The 22,658-nt window shown below is 39.6% G+C and overlaps 1 protein-coding gene across 2 annotated transcripts in view; it reads right to left on the bottom strand.

The window, feature by feature from the left end:
- brinp1 (bone morphogenetic protein/retinoic acid inducible neural-specific 1) overlaps positions 1-22,658 on the bottom strand; it is a 137,927-nt gene that overhangs the window by 58,939 nt on the left and 56,330 nt on the right. For both annotated transcript variants that reach the window (XM_058617378.1, XM_058617377.1), the window contains exon 3: positions 5,137-5,327. In XM_058617378.1, the coding sequence (XP_058473361.1) occupies positions 5,137-5,327 (191 nt within the window). The remainder of the gene's footprint in view (positions 1-5,136; positions 5,328-22,658) is intronic.

The following is a 22,658-nucleotide window of genomic DNA, read 5'->3' as shown; positions in this document are numbered from 1 at the left end:
CTGGTTTGAGTGTTACGACTTAAAATGGGTTTCAGCGACAGGGATTCACTAAACACACAAACTGATAAAGTGATGTTTACTATTTTATGCATTTAAGCATCTTTCTTTTTATAACTATAAAAGGTTTCGCATTTACAATATTGACAAAACTTAAATCAAGACATGAGTAAAAGACACGCGAGGTTCTCTCTCTCTGTCTCTCATAAACAGGTGCATGTCGATCTTGTTTTTAAACGTACACGTTTACTCTGTTCACAGCAGTACAACAACAACTACAAAGAAGTTTGGAGTGTGACGTGGCAAACAGTAGTAGTTTTGACAAGCTGTGTTGTCTTCGGCAACAACCGAGGGCACTGCCGGAGTCGTGCCCATGAACTCTCGCCTCAGGCTTCAGTGACTGCGAGTCATTGCAGTAAACTGTGTCTTTGCACCTCGCCGCTGAATGCATTAGGTGATTGCAATGAAAAAAAGGCCTCTGATGCAGTCACGGGGTTGTGTAGTCACTGGAGGAGAGTAGACACGGTCCCTCCTATATGTCAAATCTTGAGCTGGCATGTAAAACACAGGGGTCACCAGTGCGAGAAATGTGTTTTTGTTTCTCTTAAACTAAAACTGTGCAACTGAGATTAAAAAAAGAGAACTTTTCCTCACTTAAATACAACTTATGGCTGACAGTAACCTCATGTGTTACAGCGAGACTGTGTACAGCCATTATCTTGCATTTGTCATCCAGGTACTGTTGTAGTCTCAGCAGTGGAAAAATGATTACAAAACATTATTCAGTGATTTCGTTTGCATATAGTTTATCTCAACACAACTTCCCTAGACTCTTCGCAATTCACGGTGCAACGGAAGAGCTCTCAATCTTACTCAGAAGTGATTTAAAAGGTTTGAGGGTGTGAAAACGACACTTTTTTTTTGCCTCACAGCTTTAGCAAAACATCAATCTTCAATTTTTTTCTTCTTATAGCTTTCTTGTAGAGTCTTGGTTGTACAGTAATCACTCTAAAAGCCTTGGGATCCACTGACCACACAGAATTGTTGGGAATTGGCAATAAACTTTGATTCTGGTTTATTGTTTACAGCGGCTGGAGGCGAATCAGACGTTCTGTGCATCTATGTCCACTTTTTTGTTGTTGTCTTTTTCAGATCCAGTCTCTGCTCTCAGTTAATACTCAAGTATAGATTGGTGGTGTCTTTTGTTGGGGAATCAGCGATTTTGTTTTGTTTTTCGCCCGTCTGTTACGTTCAAAATACACATCCCTTGAAGCCTCTTTTTAAAACGCAGCATATATTACACCCAGACATGAATCTTTCGGTGGTTTGAGGCAGTTAAAAGCTTCATACAGGAGAAAAGCAGCAGGCGATTACTTTAAGCAATGCCTTCAACAATTGGTGTCACTCACTAGTAAACGACTCCTTCTTGTTTGAAATGCGCGTGAGAATGGACAATAATGACAACATAATCCTCTCTGACGGTTAAGGTAAAAAAGGAAGGATTTAAAAGGAGGCTGGGGCGGAAGCTAGGGGGTGGGAATCACAGGGTGCCTCAGGATAAGGTATGCGATACCAATAATATCACGATACAGCGATTCTCTGATAGTCACTGTATTGCAGGACAATCATATACGTAGTGAGGAATCACCATATCTGTCTAACTGAAGAAAACAAAAGTGTGCCAAGTCAAAAGTGCAGGATTTCTCTTATTTATTCACAACATAGAGAACAAAGTGCATAAAGTCTGTTCAAAATGGATTGAAATGTAGATTCCTCGACCATTATCCTGCCGTAATCTCCCTCTACTTCGGCCGGGTAATTTCCACCCAAGTTTCCCGCATCCGTTTGAGCAGCACCGCTGTGAGGAGACATGAAGCAGTGACGCCCGGCGTGTGAAACTGGCAGGAACTGTTTACTTTAGAACGCCTTATTTATTAATTAAAATACAGATATTTGCCCTAGGGGAGGATATATTCCCAATCTGATTATTTTTTTTGCAAAATCATCAACTTATTTTGTCCACCACTGCAGAAAAATCAAAAGATAATGTCACAAATGACGGTTGCAGGCACAAACAATGATTTTGTAATGAAAGTAACGTTTTTTGTTGGTTTGTTTTCTTCAAGTGAGAAAGAGGTCACGCTTTATTAATAGCATCCACATATCATTTTGGGCTAAAATAGTTTTAAAAATAGGATAAGGGACCGACTTGCATAATCAGGTGAAATCATTACCTGCAGACAGCTCCCGGTGAGTAAAGAAATGAAGCTTGATACTGAAGCTGCAGGGTGTCTGCTACATCGTTAAGTAAACATATGTTAATCCTAATGTCGGCCGCGCGGCAATAGCCAAACTTGCAAATAGAAACTTTAAAGACAAGTTTAGGGCATACGGCTGTGGATTTAAGTGCGAGGCATCAATCTTTCCCTAACCCTCACCATCATTACGTGCCTCAATTTGTCCTTATACCTTTAAAATCGCCTTAGGGAGTTCTGATAGTTCTGTTTAGAATGAGTGTCACTAATTAAAAACCATTATAGATATCCTTAATCGGTCCACATCTACTCAGTAATGTGCGCATTAAAGGCTCAGCCCTGGAAAAGGAGTATACGTGCTTGTTCCATGTCAACGGTTATGCATTGTAGCCACTTCTCATGAGTTCAGACAGAGGGAACCTCTAATGGGTCTCTTTACACTTGACCACTCAACTTTACCTCGCCTTGGAGGATACGAGCACGCCCCTTTGCTCTCGAGTGTATAATGACTCTTGAGACCACACAGAATAGATGGCGAAGGACAGAATTGTCCTCTTCTTACTTTATCACTCGTCAGGTGTGCCCATTTATTGGTTCATATAACCGTGTTCTTTAATGGGCAACCCCGAGATTGAGATAAGAGCGTGCTGACCCATAACTTGAAACCAAATGGCCTCAAGGTTACAGATAATATGGTGATAACTCAAAGGTAGCAAAGAGGAGCCAGAGGTTAAAATTAATGAAAGGCAAGAAAATGCAGCGAGAGAGCGGGAAATCTAAAGTAACGCAAGACAAAGAAGGATGCTGTGGTTGAAAACGATCCGGGGATTATTTCTGCTTTTCCCAACATTTTGGCCACCTGGTGCATCCTCGGAGCACAGGAACACTTCATTTCATTTAACCTTCATATCATGTTTCAACCCAATACTGAATTTCCAATTTCCAAAATGAGTGTGGCACCATGAATTACCTTACAAGGCAGTGAACATGATATTGCAACCCTACTGCTCGACACCTGATATCCCTTTGCACTGTTCACTGCGAAACTATCATAGCCTAATCTAGACTGTGAGACGGTTTCAGATTAAAAATGTTTCCAGAGGAATTTCTTCTTCTTTTTTTTTTTACTTTTTCACAATGGAAGAGGTAAAACATGACATGAAAGTATCACAACTTTATATGATTGTGAAATGATCGAGCTACAGACATTGCATACACTTACATACTGCGAGGTAATGGATTATTTTATTATATCTTTAAAATGCAGTTGGCAAAATAATCACAGTTGGGTGACTTAATTAATCCCTTCGACATGGAGATAAGAGATTTGAGAAACAAGCCATTTATTTTCAGCAGAGGTGCTTAGCTTTTATGCTGAAATCATCCATTAGATAATCCCATACCCTTTTCTATGACCAGATGTTCTCCAATAGGTTGTGTACTGCAGTACTGCAAGTATAAGTAAGTATTTTTAAAGTTCAACATTCAACTGTATTTACCTGAATGGACCATATACAGCATGTACAGACATTTATGAACATTTTGAGGATTATATGCACACAAAAAATGAATAGAAGTGTAATGGTCTGTGACTATAACAGCAAAGGTGTTACTTCTTGACGAAATTTGCCTAAATGTACACGTCCGTTTTAGAGTAAACGTTGATTTAGACACAGCCTTGACATTCTTTCTGTGTCAAATTTTGATTGAAACTGCCAAAATAAGATGTGGTCGGGAGTTAAAATAGCTGCCTGCAATATGCACAAAGTCGCTGTCAAACTCATCATGAGATGTTTACACAGAGTGTGGATGAGTTGGCTGAGCCACCACCTGTTTTTTTTATTTATTTTTTTTTTTTCTCCCTGTGTCTCAATCTGGTTTGACACATTTTAAGTATTTTTTGGTAGCTTTTTTTGGTATAGTGCTCACTGCATATACACTTTCAATATACAGCGTGAGTTATAGGTTTAAGGAAGCTGTTTTGAGGGTTCGTGTTCTCTATATTTAGTGGACAGTTAAATCTTCTTCCCACAACATTTGTGCAACGTGAGAAAGAACCTGATACGTGAGGAACTGATAGATTTTCGCGGATCAAATTGTCCCTCCTCCAGCAGATCCCTCTGCACAAGTGATACCTCTCTGTGATCAAAAAGCCAAATGTTTAATTTGTCGCCAGTAAAGGTTGGGAAAGTCATACTCGTGCTGGCTTTTCATTTTCTATTCATCGGTCATCGGCGGACAGAGAAGCTGCTCTGCCCCACATGTCTTCTAAAATGGTCTTTCACTGAGGTCAAGTTAAAGTCACCCGCACGCTGCGTTCGGTGGAAAGTTATTTGTTTGCAAGATTTTCTCCTTTCAGCTTTGTCCTGTTCTCTTGTGATGTAGCTGCAGTTTTGCTGTGGGAGAGTTTTTTTCAGCACCCCAGAGAACAACTTGGCCTGAAACTGTTTCACGAGGCTGTTTTGACATTGTTGCCAACAGGCGGATGAATAATCCAGGACACCATAGTGCTGTGGTTTCACAGTACAATAATATGGGGTCATTGAACTGTGATGTTTGTCTTTCTTTTTTCTTTTTTTCATACTCTTTTGCATCCATTATCTGGGATTAGTAATAATATATTCAATGGAAAAGTGATCCCGCTTTTAAATTATTTATATCAGTTCTGTTTAATTAATAAACTTCACATAAAACATTCATTTTGATAATTAGCAGCTCGGCACTTAATACACTTTTCAATCCAGTCTTATCTGCAGCCAAAGAAATTTATTTTCCTGTCACATGAAACCCCAAACCACACGTAAAAAGCATTTTTAATAGTGTGCAAAAACAATTAGTTAATCAACCATGAGAGAGCGAAATGAAATCAGTGAACCACTCTTACCTCCCAGGGTGGCTGAGATGAGAATGTGTGTTCCATATTTTTTAATGATGGTCTCAATGAACTGCTGAGTCGTAGGTCTACGGCCCAGCAAGCGTACACTGCGCTGGAACTCGGGCATGAGTGGCACAGGGTTCCGGATCAGGTCCCTTCTCTCTATCGCTGTGTTCCTCACCTTCCAACGTGCAAATTCCCTGTCAATCACAGGAAAAGAAACAAAAAACTGTAAAAAAAACAAAAACACTACACATGTACATTGTTCCTCAGTCTGAAGGTAATTTTCTCATCTTCACTGTCGCAAACTCTATACAATACAAAATCCAAAGACTTTCTTATTTACGAACAATATAACTTGGCTAAACTTTAAGTTATTGCCTCCTTGTTGTGTTTGTCTGCAGCTACTTCACAGCACAGTTGTTAAAATAAAAAAAAAAAAGATCCTTCAGAATATTTGCGAGGACGTCCATGTTTGCTTTTGTACCAACCGAGACACACATCAGAAAACCGATTTTCAAAAACAAACATTACTGATATCTCTGCGACTCGGCGTCGGGAAAACAAAACTTAAAAGGAAAGAAAAGGAATAGTAATGTCATGTGGAGAAAAAAAACAAACAAAAAAACATGCAAAGAAAAAGACAGTTATTGAGTCAAAAGCAATAGCTGAAGCACATCCGGGGAAACTCAGAGTCAGTGATTAGGGATTCATACATAAATGATTTCTCTGTGTGGTGAAACAACTGTAATAGTCATGAAACAATTGGATTATAAATGCAATTCAGTGTATTTTCTGTGACGCACAAAACCAAACAGACTTTTTTTTGTCGCAAAAGAACGAACCATTTTTGTGATGCAAACGTAATCGGCACCTCATTTATCGACTGTGCAGATTCTCTGTGATGCACACTGTAAGTACACGAACGTGCACATATACATACATTCAGAAACGGATTAGTGTGAGTCTCTGGACTCCTTCGCATTTTGCACACTGCAGACATTGGTGTATGAATAATGAGTGTAATTAGACGAGAAGTGTTTGACCTTAACCCCGACAGACACGCCCTCAGATCATGCACAAACCAAAGGTTTCAGCGTCTCTGTAATTTCACCCATGAATGGAATATTTCTTGCCGCTGATTTATTCTTGTTCTGACTTCATCAAAAACAATGTAATTCATTGTTAATTACCAGATGATGAAGGACAGTATTGACAGAATACATAGTGTATATTGATATCAGACACAGCTGTACAGCATTGCTATATATGCAGCTGTTTCCCTACATTTCTTTGCCAAGTTATTACTGTTCCACACTTTTTTGCACACACACAATTTGAACACCTCTCTTAATTATAATCAAAACACACCAGGAGGCATGGTCTGAGTTAGCTCAGGCCCATTGTTGGTGCTAACTGCTGTTTTGGGCAGCCCAAGTACAAGTGGGAAGGAATTGGTCTCATAACCAGAAGGTCGCTGGTTAAATCCCGGGGCAGGCGGTGTCAAAAGTCGTGCGAGCAGTAAAACGTGCAAATAATATTATTGCATATTTAAAAAAAAAGTGAGAAACAACTACGCTGTGTGCACGCCACCACACACGGTGTGTGTCTGCTCGCTAAGATTAACTCTGCTCAAACTGATCACACTGAAAGTGACCAATCATAAGAGGGCCTGTGCCCTCCTTGGTCTCCACCCCCAAACTGTCAAAGGTCTGGCTTAGTTGTTTCTCACTCGCAGCTGTCTGAACTGCTCGCCGGCAGACCAATGGGCTGAGGAGAGGGCACCCAATCCCACCACTGCACCCCGAGCTGCCCACTGCTCCTGCAAATTCACTATCAGTAATTGGTGTGTGTGCAAAAATGAAAAAAAGTAAAACTAAGGCACACATAACATAATGTTACCCTTTTTAAGCCAGAAAATTGATCAATACAGTTCAATTAAAACTTCAAAGCATTTTTCCTTGCAGCCCTCGTCATACTGACGACATAATGAACAGGTTGGTCCCCTCAAATTGATTTGTTACTAAATTTGAATTCCCTGACATGGAGTCAGCGATGCGTCAGTCTTCCTCAGCACAGCTTGATGGCGGCACTTCTTGATGCTCCATTCAGCACCATATATTAGCCTTTTAAGTTTCATTTCTCTCTGCAGTTATGTCATCGTATAGGTTTATAATGCAACCGATAATCTTTTAAATCTCCGCTAAAGGAAGGGAAATGCTTACAGCGTTAAAACTGCCAGAGAGCGGGCAGAGCAGAAGTATTAAAAATTGACAGAATGACGACATATAATCTGACAAAACAGACAGGCAAAAAAAAATTGTCTGCATTTTCTTTTAACTTTCTAATCACTGAGTAATGTTTTCCCAAGCATATATGCAAAAAAAACTGCTTTTGTGGCAGACTTGCAAAAGTCTTGCACAATAACAAAAAAAGAGAGAAAAAAAATGGCAAGGACAAGTTCTCATCTGACGGGACATGGCTCACATCTCATCCTGGTACATGCTGATTCAGCTTCCACTCCCTTCCCATTGCTGCGCTTTGTAAAAGGCACACACTGCTGTTATTTATGAAATCTGGAACAAACATTCAAATTATGACCACAGTGAGGGGCCCTCTTTTTTTTTTTTTTTGATTTACAGCAGAGGAACTTCTTCCTCTCTGTGTTCATTCATTCACCGCGGCTGCGCCTCACTGGCTCCTCCCTGCGCTTGTATCTTTCAGTGAATCCTCCTCAGTGGCTCTGTCACTGCCAATTATTATATAAAACTTTATGTGGCGGCCATATGTACTTGGACCCTCCTGACCCAGATTAGACATGCCAGCAGATGGAACCTGCACAGTGATTCAGTGCTTTACTCCACAGATCCAAGACCAGTTTAATGACCTATCAAAAGAAGTTAAGAGGAGACAAATGGCATTGTGGCTGCATAGGGGGAAAACAGGAGCAATGGTGATTATTGCATTGTGGTGGCGAGTAACGTGTGCGAGATGGGTGGTGACACAAAACAAAAAAGCAATAAATAAATACTTAAATGTGTACATTTTTTATATCGTGAATGATACTAAAAGCCTTAGCTGGCGCACTTAATAGCCAAGCCGTATTGTATTGGAGTTGTGATTAATGAATATTATGCACGCCTCGTTCCCACACATCCATGCAATATATTATATATCAAGCATCATTTTTTGTATTTTGAAGAGATACGCTGCTCCAACAACCGACGATAGATCAACCAACTCGGAAGGTCTGTCTTTTTGTCTGTGAATCGCACAAACGTCCACGGGGTCGCTTCAAACTCAGCAGGTGTGTGTGTGTGTGTGTGCACCAGTGTGTGCACCAGTGTGTGCAGTGTGACGCCGTCATTGATTGGAAAGGAAATGTAAGAGCTCCGGGTGTGAGTGTGAAGCAAAAGGTTCATTTCAGGACAATCTGTGTGCTGCAAACATTTTCTTCTTCTGGCTTTTGCTTGACCAAGGGTCTAGAAGCAGACATGATCTGACCATGAGTCCAGAAAATCAACTCAAGGCAATTTGTCAACACCTGAGCAACAGTTTCAGGGAAAAAAAAGTCTTTTTTTCTGTATTTACCACTTTTATGACTTGTACAGTGTCTGCAGTGTCTGTCCTTATTAGAACCAAATTAACTAAACACGCTCATGGCTATATACTGAGAACTCATCGTTTCAGGACCAAGTGAATGCAAAATTCAGTGTGTAACTGAGATGAAAGAATGAAAACAAATTAAAATTTTAACAGAATGTACTATCACATTTATGCCAGTGTCCCAGTTTTTTTTTTTTTTTATTATGTTGGATTTTTTGATGTTTAAACGAGATGGAATTATCCATCCCTTGCATTAACGGGTCTACAGTAAATTATGCCAATTCTTCTGCATTATCCTGCGAGACTTTCGTCATGATCAGCTGAATTAAATAAAGTGATCATGTTCTTGACTTAAGTTGAATGTTGGCGTCATGGAAAACAAATTGATATGTAGTCCTTGTAATTTGAATTTTCAGACTTCCTACGTCGTTTCACATCACTGGACAGTTACTACTGGTTAATACTCAACTGTTCAACAGCTTGTGGAAAGTTTCAGCTTTACAGAGTATTTGTCAGCAGTAGTTTTAGCACTGCCTGTGCAATCTTTCATCAGAAACGAGTCCATCAAGGAAATTGTCACTCTCTGTATTTTTTCTTCTTTTTTTTGTGGGGGGGGGGGGCAGCGGATCAGTTCTAAATGTAGCAGAGAGTGACAGAACAAGACAAAAGTGCCAAAGTGAGCTGTTAGATGAAGAGATGGGAGAGGAGACAGACTGTGCAACTCCATCTCCTCAGAAAAGGTAACCACCTCCATTATTATTGTGCACTGCTGCCGCTGCAGGGTTCTGTTCTTAATGATGGAACTACATGACTGAAAACACTCTGTCCGAAGGGGAATAAATTAAAGAATAAAACAGGTGTAATTATAAACTGAATTTGATCATCGGTGGGTTTTGGGGAATTGCACGTTATCAGCTGCAAATGTTCCTTTCTCTTTAAAAGCCAGGAACAGTGTTACCCCCCCCCCCCCGGCCGGCAGACCTGCTGCCATGTTTGCCGACAGAGAATGAATGTGCACCCATGCAAAGTGAGAGCAGGAAAATAATGTGTTTGCGAGACGAGCATACTGAACCTGAGCTGTGCCACTGAATTTAGACCCGCTTGTTTTGGGTCATAATTGACACCCTTACATTATGTGCGTGTGTGTGCGTGATCTGATCAATGTGTGCACTGAACAGAGGGAAAAAAAACACTTTTCTACCACACGTATTATTGCCTAAACTCCCTGCCAGTAATGGGATGTTGGAAAAATCTTTACAAATCCCAAACGTACAAAACATTGTGCACTTTTAAAGTGGATAATGCATCGTGTGAATCAATACGAATCTTTACAATGATGCAGTATCCTGTCCTATAACGTATAATTTCAAGTTAAAAGGCATTATAGATTCTGTATAATGACAGTATTTTAAATGTATATCTTTATACTTTATTTATTATCATTATAAATATTATACATATCTATAACCATAAAGAATGGAAAGAGTGACTATGGCATGTCACGACACCTTCCAGGCATTGTGTTGTCTGCTTCAATTAGAGGTGGGATGTATTGACATCCAGTGAATATTCCCTGATGCTCTGACAGGAGCAGGAAATGATCATATAGTGTGTCAGGACAGGCACTTCCTGACATTGGAGCACAGATTAAAATAAAAAAAAAAAGGACTTACAAGAGGATGACAGACATGCCAAGTGAACGTGTGGCTGTACAGAGGAAAGAGGGACACTCTTTGGTTGAGAGAAAATGTCTAATTTAGTGAGAAAGTGGCGCAGCGACAACATGTTATTTGGCACCTCATAAATGACAACGGGACAAAAAAAAATAAAAGCAAGTCAGTGAATTACAGCAGCTTGTCATATTTGGCTTCTTGTTTCTTGCTTGTCCTCGTCTCATTTCATATCAAAGTCTCCTTCGCAGGCAAAACGCGATACAAAATTCAGAGGGGAAAACGTTGCTCAGTTACAGCTTGAACTCTGACACGTGACGGCACACACACACACACACACATACAAAGCCCGAGCAATTTCCTCTTCCACTTGAAGCAACAACAAACGTTTATCATGAAACAAATCAGATAAAAAAAAAAAAAATGTTACATTTAGCTATAAACATGTCATTGTTGTCAAAAAAGCCCTGACTTTATTTGAAGCAGACTATAAAGGGGGAACAGCGTGACATCCGGCATTTCACGAGGACGATTTGAAAGATGTGTCTGTTGTCGGAATGAGAACGATAACACAAGAACAAAAGTGCAGTTTGTGCAGCGGGCCTCTTCTTCTATCTGCTTAGCACTGTACTGTATAATACTAATATAGAACTGTGTAGTGATGATAAAGCAGCGCTTTGGTAAATATTTACACCTGTACTATAATGTGATATCAGCGCAAAAGCGCAAAAATGGAATTTCTTTCATACGAGTTATTAGTGAACTCAGTGAATAGCACATTTTGGCTCATACTGAACTGAATCATGATTTGTTTTAAATCCTTAAAAAGAAAATCCGATTGCACCATAATGAACCGTTCATACTCGCCCCGTACTTAAAAATCTTATTACGTATAATTGTCGTTTTTAGCGAAGTCAATAGCAATTGTTGCTCGGCGGTTTGGAAAACCAAGTCATATTTATACAATAATTGTAAATATCTGAATCTGTGGCAGGCGTCTTTATTTTTAGGCTCCAAGTTTTATTTCATGGATAAAGATACAATATTCATCGGGTTAAAAAGTCTCGCTATGCTCGCATATGCAATATTGATGCCGCTGAAGCCACAACAAATGTTTTATTTAGGCTTATATTATCAGGTAAACCGTGTTGTGTTATTGCCTTGTGCGTCCACTGAAATCCGACTCATCCACGGCAGTCTGGAGTCATCGAGTTGCCCATGATTCATGTTTTATATTCGAGTCATTCGGCATCATTATACGTCTGAAGAAGTAACGCTGCAGGCTGAGAGAGGAGTCATCGATGCGGCCGTTAACACATTGCTCTCGATGACATTCGGTACATTGTAAATGATATCAACTTTTTTTTTTTTTTTAATTTTACATTTTTTGAATGGACAGAGAGCAGAAATTGAAGCAGCTTTTACTAAACGGAAATAAATGAATCAATCTTTTGGAATGGAAATAACAAATGTGTCTCTGCTTCAGGGGTCCCGGTGTTTTCGTGGCAACATTTGTCTGAGTAAGCTGCGTGCGTCTTCGTCAAGTGTCCCCTCCTTGCCGGTGTGAGACGGAACAGACAGCATCGGGTTTTTTATGCTCTGATGAAGAATGAACCTTTCATTTTTAGCCATTTTTTACAGTACTTGTTTGTTAGAGATGACTTCACTGATACTTCAGTGAAGAGGATGCAATGCAATAACATCATTTTCAACTATCATGTAACAAAAAAAAAAACAGTCCATTCACAACAGCCACTTGAAAGGGCTGGAGGTAGCGGCTCCCGTCTCTCCCATCACTAGCCTAAAATTCAGCAAAGTAAGCTTAAAAATATACTTTAAAAAAAGCACAAACAACTGCTTATGAAACTCTGCTTTAACCCTTAGTGCTCACATATCTGTGCCACAGGTGCACCTATTGTAATTTGCCGTGGAAATAATAAACAACTCCTTATATGAACATCTTGGGGGGGGTATTTATAGGTCACATAGGCAGGCTTTAAATGAGTCTTTCTTTTGTTTTTGTTCATCAAAACGAGCCAAGTGAACTTTGAACTGCGCTTTCCTCAGGTTGGTATAGCCTCTGTATATACTGTATACGTGTAATGGTAATGGAAAAAAGCAGCCAAACTGCTCTGTGTTCTAAGGGGTAATTCACAGCCTTAATGATCTGTAGCAGTGAGCTTGTAAAGTCCTGTAGGTCTGTTATCTTCCCTTCCTTTCTTCCTAAAGCAGAGAAGGCGATCGAGAGTGAAGCAGCTTCATCTCATCGGCAGCCGCGTTTCATTCACCAACACCAAGAACCCCAACATTCACATATTTATCAAGTCAATTTGCCGCGCGGAGAAAGAGGAATGGAGACGTTCACAAATAAGGAGGAAATTATTCTCACGCCATGGGCAGGTGCAAATGAAACACAGACACCGTCCAAGTTTGCAACTTTAAAAAAAGAAAAAAAAGTTTGGTAGACTAGGGAAAGAGGGATTTTCACTATGATGATTTGAATTGCCTATGGCTAATTAAAATTAATTAGAAAATGATCCAACATATGGGGGGATTTTGCATTATAGCATCCTGCATTATTAACAACAAACCCATTTAACATTCCTGAGACATCATTGATTGAATTTTTGCCACGCTGTTCTCACGGAGCCAACGCTTAGCTGACTGTGGTGCACCATGAGGGTCTCAACAGAAAACACTGGCAAGCTGTTAGGACTGGGAGAGACTTTATTCAATAATGGTAATTCCCCTATGAATGACTTTGTGAAGCTATTTTGTCTTCCCACACAATATTGACTTATTCTCTGTCTATGCGTACATGGCGTTCCGGCACAGACAACAGTGCCGCGTGAGCTCATCTGCTTGGATATGATATGTTTTCGGCGGCGTAATAAAGCGGTTATTGCCACCCAGGCCGCGTGGCAGCGCAGGGTTTATGGTCGTCCATTTGTGTTGCATTTCAGAGGGCTGCCTCCCCGGAAGAGAAAACTTGTCAACGCCACCAACCGAGGTGGGCTGCCGTGATTTACATCTCACGTAGCTTTTTCATTTGTCCGGTTCATGTGATTTGCTAGGGACCGGTGAGCACCAGAGGGCAAACACCTGCTAAATAAAACTTCATTTGGACTGTCCTCCACTTTACAAGGACAAACTGTGCCATTAGCAAAGGTCGTATTATTGATCCTGACATACTAAGGACAAGAAAACTCTCATTTCCAGACTGAGTATGAGGCTTTGGAAATGAATCAACTCTGATTTCAATTTAGTTTATCACTTGGTGTGTGACCCATCGCGCATGACAGTGGACTTTGTTTTGTTTGAATTCAGAATACTAGAGTCAGAGTCAATATTGTGTGCGGCACTCTTTGCTCTGGATAACAAAGAAATCATTCAAAGTGAATCATTTTGGTTTGTGGACAAAACAAGACATTTGAGAAAATCATCATTTCCAGGGATGACGAACACCGATCAACATTTTTTTACGGTTCTCTGACATCTTATGGACCAAACGATTAATCGAGAAAATAATCGAATGATTAATTGATTATTAAAATAACAAATATGTATATATAAATATATATATACACACATCTATCTATCTATCTATCTATCTATCTATCTCACCATATCTCACAGTGTGTATATCCCAACACAAGACAACATTATTGTTCAATCACACTGAATCTCTCCTGTAAATAAACAGAAACTTGCACTAAAATGCCGCAAGGCCTTAATGTAACAATAACAACAATCATTTGCAAACCTCAACTAAAGCGATGTTTGCTGCCTAAACCTATCACCACAGACAGGATTCTGAACCTCTGGCCTTTTGTTTGACATCCATGTGCTTCATACACTCACCATCTGCCCCAAATGACTCCACTGCCTCTGATAAATGCAGCATTATTATTTTTTTTTTCCTGTTTGTTAACGATTGTTAGTTGGAGGTGAGAGAAGCTACAGAGTGTATGTTTCTTAGAAGGCTATAATAATAGTATTTCTTTCGGTAAAGGCCCCCATAATCTCCTAAAAAACCTTTGTTCCTGTGCTGCCACAGTATTATGCAGCAGCTTGACGGTATGAAAAAAAAACAACAATCCGGGCCTTTCATGGTAATAAGGAGGAAAAGCACAGCAATAAATCAAACCGACAGAGATACAATTGAAATCCTGTATGAATTTCAGCCACTGAAACCATTGAAAATATTACAGAATGAATCTTAATCCCATGCTCTGGTGCACAAAAGCACTCTGCAGAAACAGGCGGGATGTTATTTTGGTTAGACCGAGCGGTGTTTGTTTTATTTATCTTCACATCAATTCTGGCATGGGCTACATTTCTAAATGCAGCAGTGTGCATAGTGCAGTAAAACCAGACAGGCTATTTTGAAATTCTGTCATGCTGCTGAAAAAAAAAAAAAAAATAGATGACATCAGAATAGAGGCCATGTAAAAATATCCATGTCATTAAGATCAAATAAGACGTTTGTTAAAAATTGCGCGAGATTCACTGTCAAGTTAATGAGGGCAGTGTACAGAGCACAAACTGTCCAACACAAAGTTTTGCATATTTTTTCAGCATGATTTGTGTTAATGAATTAATCCAAATTTGCTAATTTACACTTAAAAAAAGATCCCATGCATAATGACGGTGTTTTATGAGTGAGTTCTACAGTCATAAGAGATTACATGCTGTTAATTCCAGCAAAAAAATTATTTATTTTGACGGCCACAGTGCAGGTGACGACAGTGCGTATAGCAAAAATCAACAGTATGCCTGCTCCCTGCAGTGTCCATCTGTGTAAAATGGTGGCATCAGTCCTGTAATGGTCACACTGCTATCAGAGCAGAGGATGCAAAGGGAGAGAGAAACAGGTAAACAGAGAGAGAAGAAAGAACATTTGTTCAAATGGCTCTGATGATCTTAGAAATAGAAACTCTGCCTTTAACAAAGACGGAATAAGTCTCACCACTTGGCGGCCATCTTGGCAACAAGGCTGGTGACATATTTCATGATCAGGCTTCTATCTAAAGGGGAGGGGAGAGAGTCACGACTGCACTTCCAATGGTCAACCACGTTCAAAAACTGTATGTCTGATATCACTTATCATTTCGGATTCTTTTTCCATGGATTACGTTTAAGTTTTTTTTTGTAATAATATCCTCCTCTTTCACATCAAATTTCCAACTGCCACTGTCAGTTGAAACTATGATGGCGCTTTTCCTGCCAGCCACTGATTAGTCAGAGAGCGTCGCCACTGGAGGAGTCACAACGTCAGACACAGGAATCAAACCGAACAATGCCGAACTGTAGATCAGTTAAAAAATACTTGAAAAAAATCCTGAAAACTTGTATTAATCTCCAGCATTTAGCAAGGAAATGTCTAAAATGTCAATACACAGGAAGTACTGAACTAATCTTTTTAATCAACTGATTCTAATGATTGAGTACAACCGGGTAAAAAACAACATCACGACAGTTTCATGACGACCCCGCCCATCATGGGGCGGTACTATAAAGTAATGGAAAACAACACCTGGCATCCAAACAGTGTGGAGTGGAGCCTAGCAGTGCTAGAACCGTATTGTGGAAAAAGTGGCATAAGTGTGTGTTTGGGTCAAGACAACAACACAATATGTTTTGTATGTTTCCCAGTTCAGCAGATGGCTGAGGTGTCATAAAGCACTCGTTTTCCATGATGCATACAGCTGCCATCGTTGCGCTTATAAACAATTCTGTTCAGGATTCCTCGAGTGCTGTCTGCTCCTTTACAGCATCACTGTCTTTTATTGTACAGGCTTAGTCTGGGACAATCTTTGATCTCTGCCAAATTGTGTATGGACTGCCTCTCCTTCGGAAAGGTATATTTTTCTTTTTTTCCTTTTGTTCCATAAATTCAAAGGTAGAACAAAACAGGAGGGAAAGGTCAAGGGACTTAAATGATTTGGAGAGTGACTTTTCTTTCTATTACCTGCACTGATTTCGGTACAAACCGTTTTCTGAAAGTCTTTTTGGCTGGGTCATCATTTTATTCCATTTTGCACTAGAAGAAAATTGACTGACCCCATAATAAAACCTCTGCAGGCCAAGTAGAGGCAAAGGGGAAATAAACAGCATAAATCAAATTTTCTTACCATCATAATGACACAGATAATGGAATAAAGGAGGCTCACTGTAACCATGTTTTCCTCAGATTGCTTTATATGTTATGATAGCTACATTGAAACTTTATATGACATGATACATAAATAAAAAGAAAAGCTTGTTATCTCTTCATTTTCATTTCAAGCATCCTAGTTATTAACCATTAATTGGGGTATATCAAACGTGGAACATGTTTGCCTAAATTGAATATGACTGCTAGCATAATAGCTTTGTTAGTGCACTTTGTAATGCTGATGAGGCAATGAAATGAAAATGGATGTAATCAAAAACAATCTCTTAATTCAGTTTAATCTCAAGAATGTGATGGGACATGGTGCCGGAAGCTAACGCAGGGTGAGTGACACGAGCATGTGTTTGAATCTAATCAGCTGTGTAATGTGAGAAGTTCTGCTGATGAACTAGTCTGGCTGTGTGGGCAGGGACTGAATGGCAATGTGAGCCAACGGAACAAATAATGGGATGAGAGACCCTGAGATGCTCGCACTCAAGTGAAACACAGCATTACACGGAATGTCAAAATATCTTGAAAGTATTTTCTTACAAGGGGGGTGGATGAATGTGTGGATGAATGATCACCCCAGAAAAAATATTGTTTACACTGTATTCACAAAAACCAGGAGATGCTCAAAAATGTATTCCATCTATTCTCACACGGCTCCATCTCAAATGAAAAGTCTTCCTCTGCTACTGTGTATTGTTTACAATTGATGAAACACTTCATCACCTTCCGTGTCCTGTAATGAAATCACTGACAATGCCTTTGCATTCCACATATAACAAAGCACTACCAAGGTCAAAGCATGCATGCAGTGGGGGGAAAAAAACCACTCCTTTTGTTAGTGCTTAAGGTGCAGCCTATTACGTATCAACAATTTGCTGCTGAACTCAATTTGCCCCCATAATAAGTGCCAGTCATAGCCCAAATAAAACAGTATTCTGTTGATGATTTATATGCACTGTGTTTGTTGTGCATAATGGCTGAAATAAAACACCAAACCCTTTCAAATTAATAATCCCCATTGTCTGTTTTTATTAACTGCTGAAAAAAACAACAACCTTAAATTCAATGACATTTAAATGAGTTTTATCGCTATCATGATTCTGGTATTCTGGTATATGGAGGTATAGATTAAATTAGGAGAAAAATATATGAGCTAAATATTGCTTTATGGCAGTAAGACAACCAAATGTAAACTTATTTAGTCATTGTGTGAGGTATTAACTGAGGAAGTGTGATGGAAAGGGAAATCCTTGATTTCAGCACCATGGACAGAGACATTTTGAGGAAGCCCTTTTCAGGGCACCACACTTTACAAGCGATTTCTTTCCATTTTGTCATTCTCTTTGTTGTAAATTGCATGTTCACTACAAAATATGATGCATTTCCCATTATAAATAATATTGGAAAAATAATGTTTTGAAATCAAAACACTGGCTCTTAGACATTGCGTAAACAAGTGTTATAAAGGACACAGGCACGCACAAGTTAGGGATGATCCGTGATGTCATGACTGCGTTTCACGTCTGAAAATGAGAAACATGTCATTTCTTGTTTAAACCCACTTATCGAGCCTCTGCTGTGTGTGAGCCTCAAGAGATCAGAACAACCTTCTGAGGATATCAGGCCGCCAAACTCTGTGCCCTCCTTATGAAACTCCATTTATACCCACTATGCACTTTTCACCGAAAGAAGAATTATCTTTCCTCTTTCCCCCCCTCACATGAATCTTCATGAATACTCCATTTGATTTTCCACAGGGTCAGTTTGACATAAGGATCAGTGAATGACAAACATCCAGCTAATATCCTTTTTTTTTCTGTTATTCTATTGTCCCATTATTTCTCAGATACTGTTGGAGAACATTAATGTTTATCTATGGTCTGCCCTTCATGAATGTAGATGGGAGTGGACATTAAACTATTTCAAACACTGCTCAGCGTAATGGATTGACTGCAGCCTGAAAAATTTGAACATTATGAGCTTCCCGAAGATGGGATTTACTTATGAGCTGTTGCATAAGTGTCCCCCAGACACCGATAGCTCAACTCTTTGTTAACTTTATGCTTTTTGATAAACGAAAATGTATATTTGCATATTGTCTTTGTTAGTCTGCTTACTTGCAAAAATGTTGTATATCATGCTTCAATGGTGGACTAATCAGAATCTGATCATAATGTGAAATTGCACTTGTCTTTCTCAAGAAATTTCAGGTTGTTATGTAAAAAAATATGTTGAATTTAATATAAAATAAAGGGAAACATTTGGGGTTTATTTGACTGGTCTGGCCTACTTGAGATCAAATTGTGCTGTATGTGGACCCTGAGCTTAAAATGAGTTTGACACCCCGGCTCTAAAGTACATTCAAATGAATGGTTCCGTTCCGTTTTGCATTTCGCAGATGTTTAAATAATTCATCTTTTTATTACGCTAACTGTAATGAGCTGCGGCAAATGAACACTGGATCACAGGACAACCTGGTGATTTGTCAAAGCGCTGAGCTATATAGCACAAAACAGTCCGAATGGAATGAGCTGTGGACACGTAACCCTTTCCCGAGTTGCCGCAGCACAAGAATAGTGTGTGGCACTCCACATTTCTAGCACAGTTAAGATGACATGGCCAACATTTCCAGGGTTTTGTTGGAAGTGAAGAAACTCAGATGTTCTGCAGGACGCCTCACATTAACCTTCTCTGTTCCAGTTCAAGTGCAGGGAAGAAGATTTTGAATAATAGCACTGCTGCTGAGGTGTTAGGAAGAGTCAAGGAGACCAGTGCCTGTGACACTGGGGCTGGAACATATCACAAACAAATGTACCATATGATGTTGAGCTTATGTTGTGTGTCTTTTGTTTGAATTATTTTACATTAAATGTGTTTGTTAAATGTATTAAATTGCAAAAATGTACAATGTGTAAATATGTACTAAATTATAAAATTATTATTATTATTATAATTATTATTGTTATTATAATAATAATAATAGTGGTAGTATTAGTAGTTGTAGTCAGACCATTACAGTTTATTTCCCCTTTTCACAGTAGACACGCATACACCAGCGTGACTGACATCTACATGACCCTACTATGTCTGTTGTTTTGCGATCAGGGCAAAAACAGCTAACACCTCTGGTGAGTACACAGAGTTTGGGGGCGTCACACCTCAGCACCAAACATAACCTTCCCCGAAAACATGGTGGATCAGAGGAGATTTAACGACCTCTGTGGGCTGACAACATCTTTAAAAGTCAAACTATGAATTCAAGAGTTAGAAACTGGGGTTAAGGGTGAGTGAGAGCATGGGCTTTACTTTTGTGGATTAAAAGTAAATGTTTTATGAGAAAAGAGAGGACTTCCTTATCACATATTTAAAAATGGTCATATATCAAACATGGCTGTCCCAAAGCTTGTTGTTCTTGGTGACGTCGCATTGCCATTCTCGGGGGAAAGTGGCACAGGCGTCCCACGCAGTGAATTAGTCAGTACTTAACCCTGACAGTTTCTTCTAGCCTCCTGTTTCTCCTCTAATTACCATCCCCTTCCTTGGCAGTAATTAAGTCATCCCGCAGGAGAAGGGTGGATTGGTATGGGGGTGGCTTTTTATCACGAGGTTGGAAAAAAGGAAGTGGCATGAAGACCCTCCCCAGATCAGCCCATGTTGATCCTCCCAAAGTCAAAAAAAAAAAAAATCCAGCGGTCTCTCAGTGAATGTAATTACAGTGCAGCCTCTGGATGACACAGTGTTTATTGTGCGTATGCGTCTGTTTCTGCGGATTAAAAGATGGGTTTTTTGTTTTCGCTGTCCAGCGCAAACACTGTTTAATTAATTTGAAGTTTAAACATAAAAAGGTCTGTGTGTCATGGTAATAATTTTATTTAGAGGAGAAAATAAATGCCGCAAAACGTGGATGCCCAGCAATAGTCGTGTATTCTCAGTTTGCCTGACTGGCTAAGACAACAGCTTGAAATCCAAGTGCTGGGAATAGTTATTGCTTCAGTCAGCAGCAAATGGAAATTCACGTCTGCTGCCAAATGTGTGAGGCGATGGCCGGGATCCTGCATTGGTGACTGTCTGATTTTCTGAATCACTCCATAAATCCATCACTTGGAAAATGTGTGAGTTACAGATTTTATTTCCCCCTTTTGTGTATGTGAGACCAGGCCGGAAGAGCAATTGTGATTTCTAAATCATCTAATCTCTAAACCGTCTCATGTTATAATGTATTATACATTGAGGAAGAAACTATTTGTAGTTTACGCAAATTTTTACCTTAATATTATACTGTTTTATAATAAAATGCCATCCAAACTTAAGCGTGGTGTCATGTGATGAATCATTGTGTCAATCTCCCTGTGTTCAAAGTAGATTTCCCTTAATTCCCTACTTAAGCTGGCGGCAGCTGACTGGAAACAAGGAACAAGTGGTGTTTTGCAATTATATGGTCGGCACTTGCAACTCTTTTATTGAGTTCTACTCAGTGACATAAGTGCTTAGTGCAGATGGCATATTTATTTATTTTAGCTCGAGCAAGATATTGCCAATCTTTCTGGAAATAAAGAGAGTTGACAGAGTAGACTGGTGGATGGCGCCGAGTCACAGCACACAGATAATATATTGTCGACAAATGTATGTTTCACCTTCTGAGCATTGCTAAATATATACGACGGAGCCAAAGTTAACTTCTTTTTAATCCTTCGAGAATAAAGTCATAATTATTATTCAGTTGATAAACTGCAACCTGCATCAAGATGGGGAACGCGGGGCATTTTGTGAAGTTCTATTTTGGTTCGGGCTTCACAAATAAGGAAGTACTTAATCTTTTGGCACATCAGCACCACGCTATCGTTACCATCAGGACTTTTAAAAAAGATGGTGCTTGGAGAGTGAGTCTGTTACGAAAGACAGAATCACACAGACTCGGAGGAGGAGGAAATGGCTGGTCGTGTTAGAGTGCAAGGCTAGAGGTGGCTACATCTGCGTTCTGTTCAAAGAGGTTTTGTCGTTTCTCAAGAAACAATTAGATCGATAATTACATTTCTGGATCCGGAAGGAGTGGAACTTTGGCCGCCCTCCAGTGCGTTCTGTTGCTATTTAATAATAATACATGAAATAATGAGAAAATATTATAACCTTTTTAGTACTACGACTTTATTCTCATAATATTACGACTTCATTCTTGAAAGGTTGAAAAAAAAAAATTCTCTTCAGTTTGGCCCTAATACTCCGTCGTATAAAAATAAGTAGTGGGGAAAACAGTTAAAAGCCTTCTCGTAAGTCCTGGATGTAAATGAGATTTTTTTTTTTTGACAAATAATAAACGTGTGATGTTTTATGAACTATGAAAGGTTGCAGAAAGAAAATAAATACATAGGGTGTTTTTTGTTTGTTTGTAGGAGAGTGGTGCACTTTTATGTGCTATTTACAACACCTCTGTGCGTACCTGCTTCCCCATTCACTGTTTTGATGCTACACTCACTGTACCTCTATTTTGTCGAGTTTTTCTCGATCACACACTTTTAGCACCTTCCAAGTCTCGCTGCCTAATGGCATCGCAGACCTCACTGATGTCTCTGTCCTCTTTCTTCATCCTGTTTCATCCCTCCTGACTTCCTGAGTGTTGCTCTCCCTCGCTTCCTTTGGCTACAGCCTGCTGAATTAAACATCGCCGCAGCCCCCTCTCAGCAAACTTGCCGACTACATCAAAACCGCCTTCTCCCGGCCTATCCAATTACAGATGGCTCATCCAAACTAATTCAAGACCCAAGTCAGACAAATGTTACACCTTGTTGCTGCTTAAAACAAACGGGAGCCAGATCGCCACTGACAGACACACCCACAGTTGGCATAATGAGTCACCTCGATGTGTTTTCATTGGGAAACAGAAAATGAGAATGAAAAAAAAGTTCAAATGACAGACAACATTTGATGAACAGCTTAAAGTAGAGTCTGATTTAAAGTTATTTGCACATGCAAATCACTGCAGATTATTCATTCAAGGTTTCGTGCTGATCAAGTGGTTGTTAGTAATAATTAATTCATGGAGGAAATGTTCGGTTAGAGATATGCAAAATGTGCTTCGAGAAAACTGCGTC

This window comes from Solea solea, chromosome 19, assembly GCF_958295425.1.
Source record: "Solea solea chromosome 19, fSolSol10.1, whole genome shotgun sequence".
Lineage (NCBI taxonomy): Eukaryota > Metazoa > Chordata > Actinopteri > Pleuronectiformes > Soleidae > Solea > Solea solea.
The sequence above is the reverse complement of the archived record's forward strand: the minus strand, read 5'-3'. Positions and strand labels throughout refer to the sequence as shown.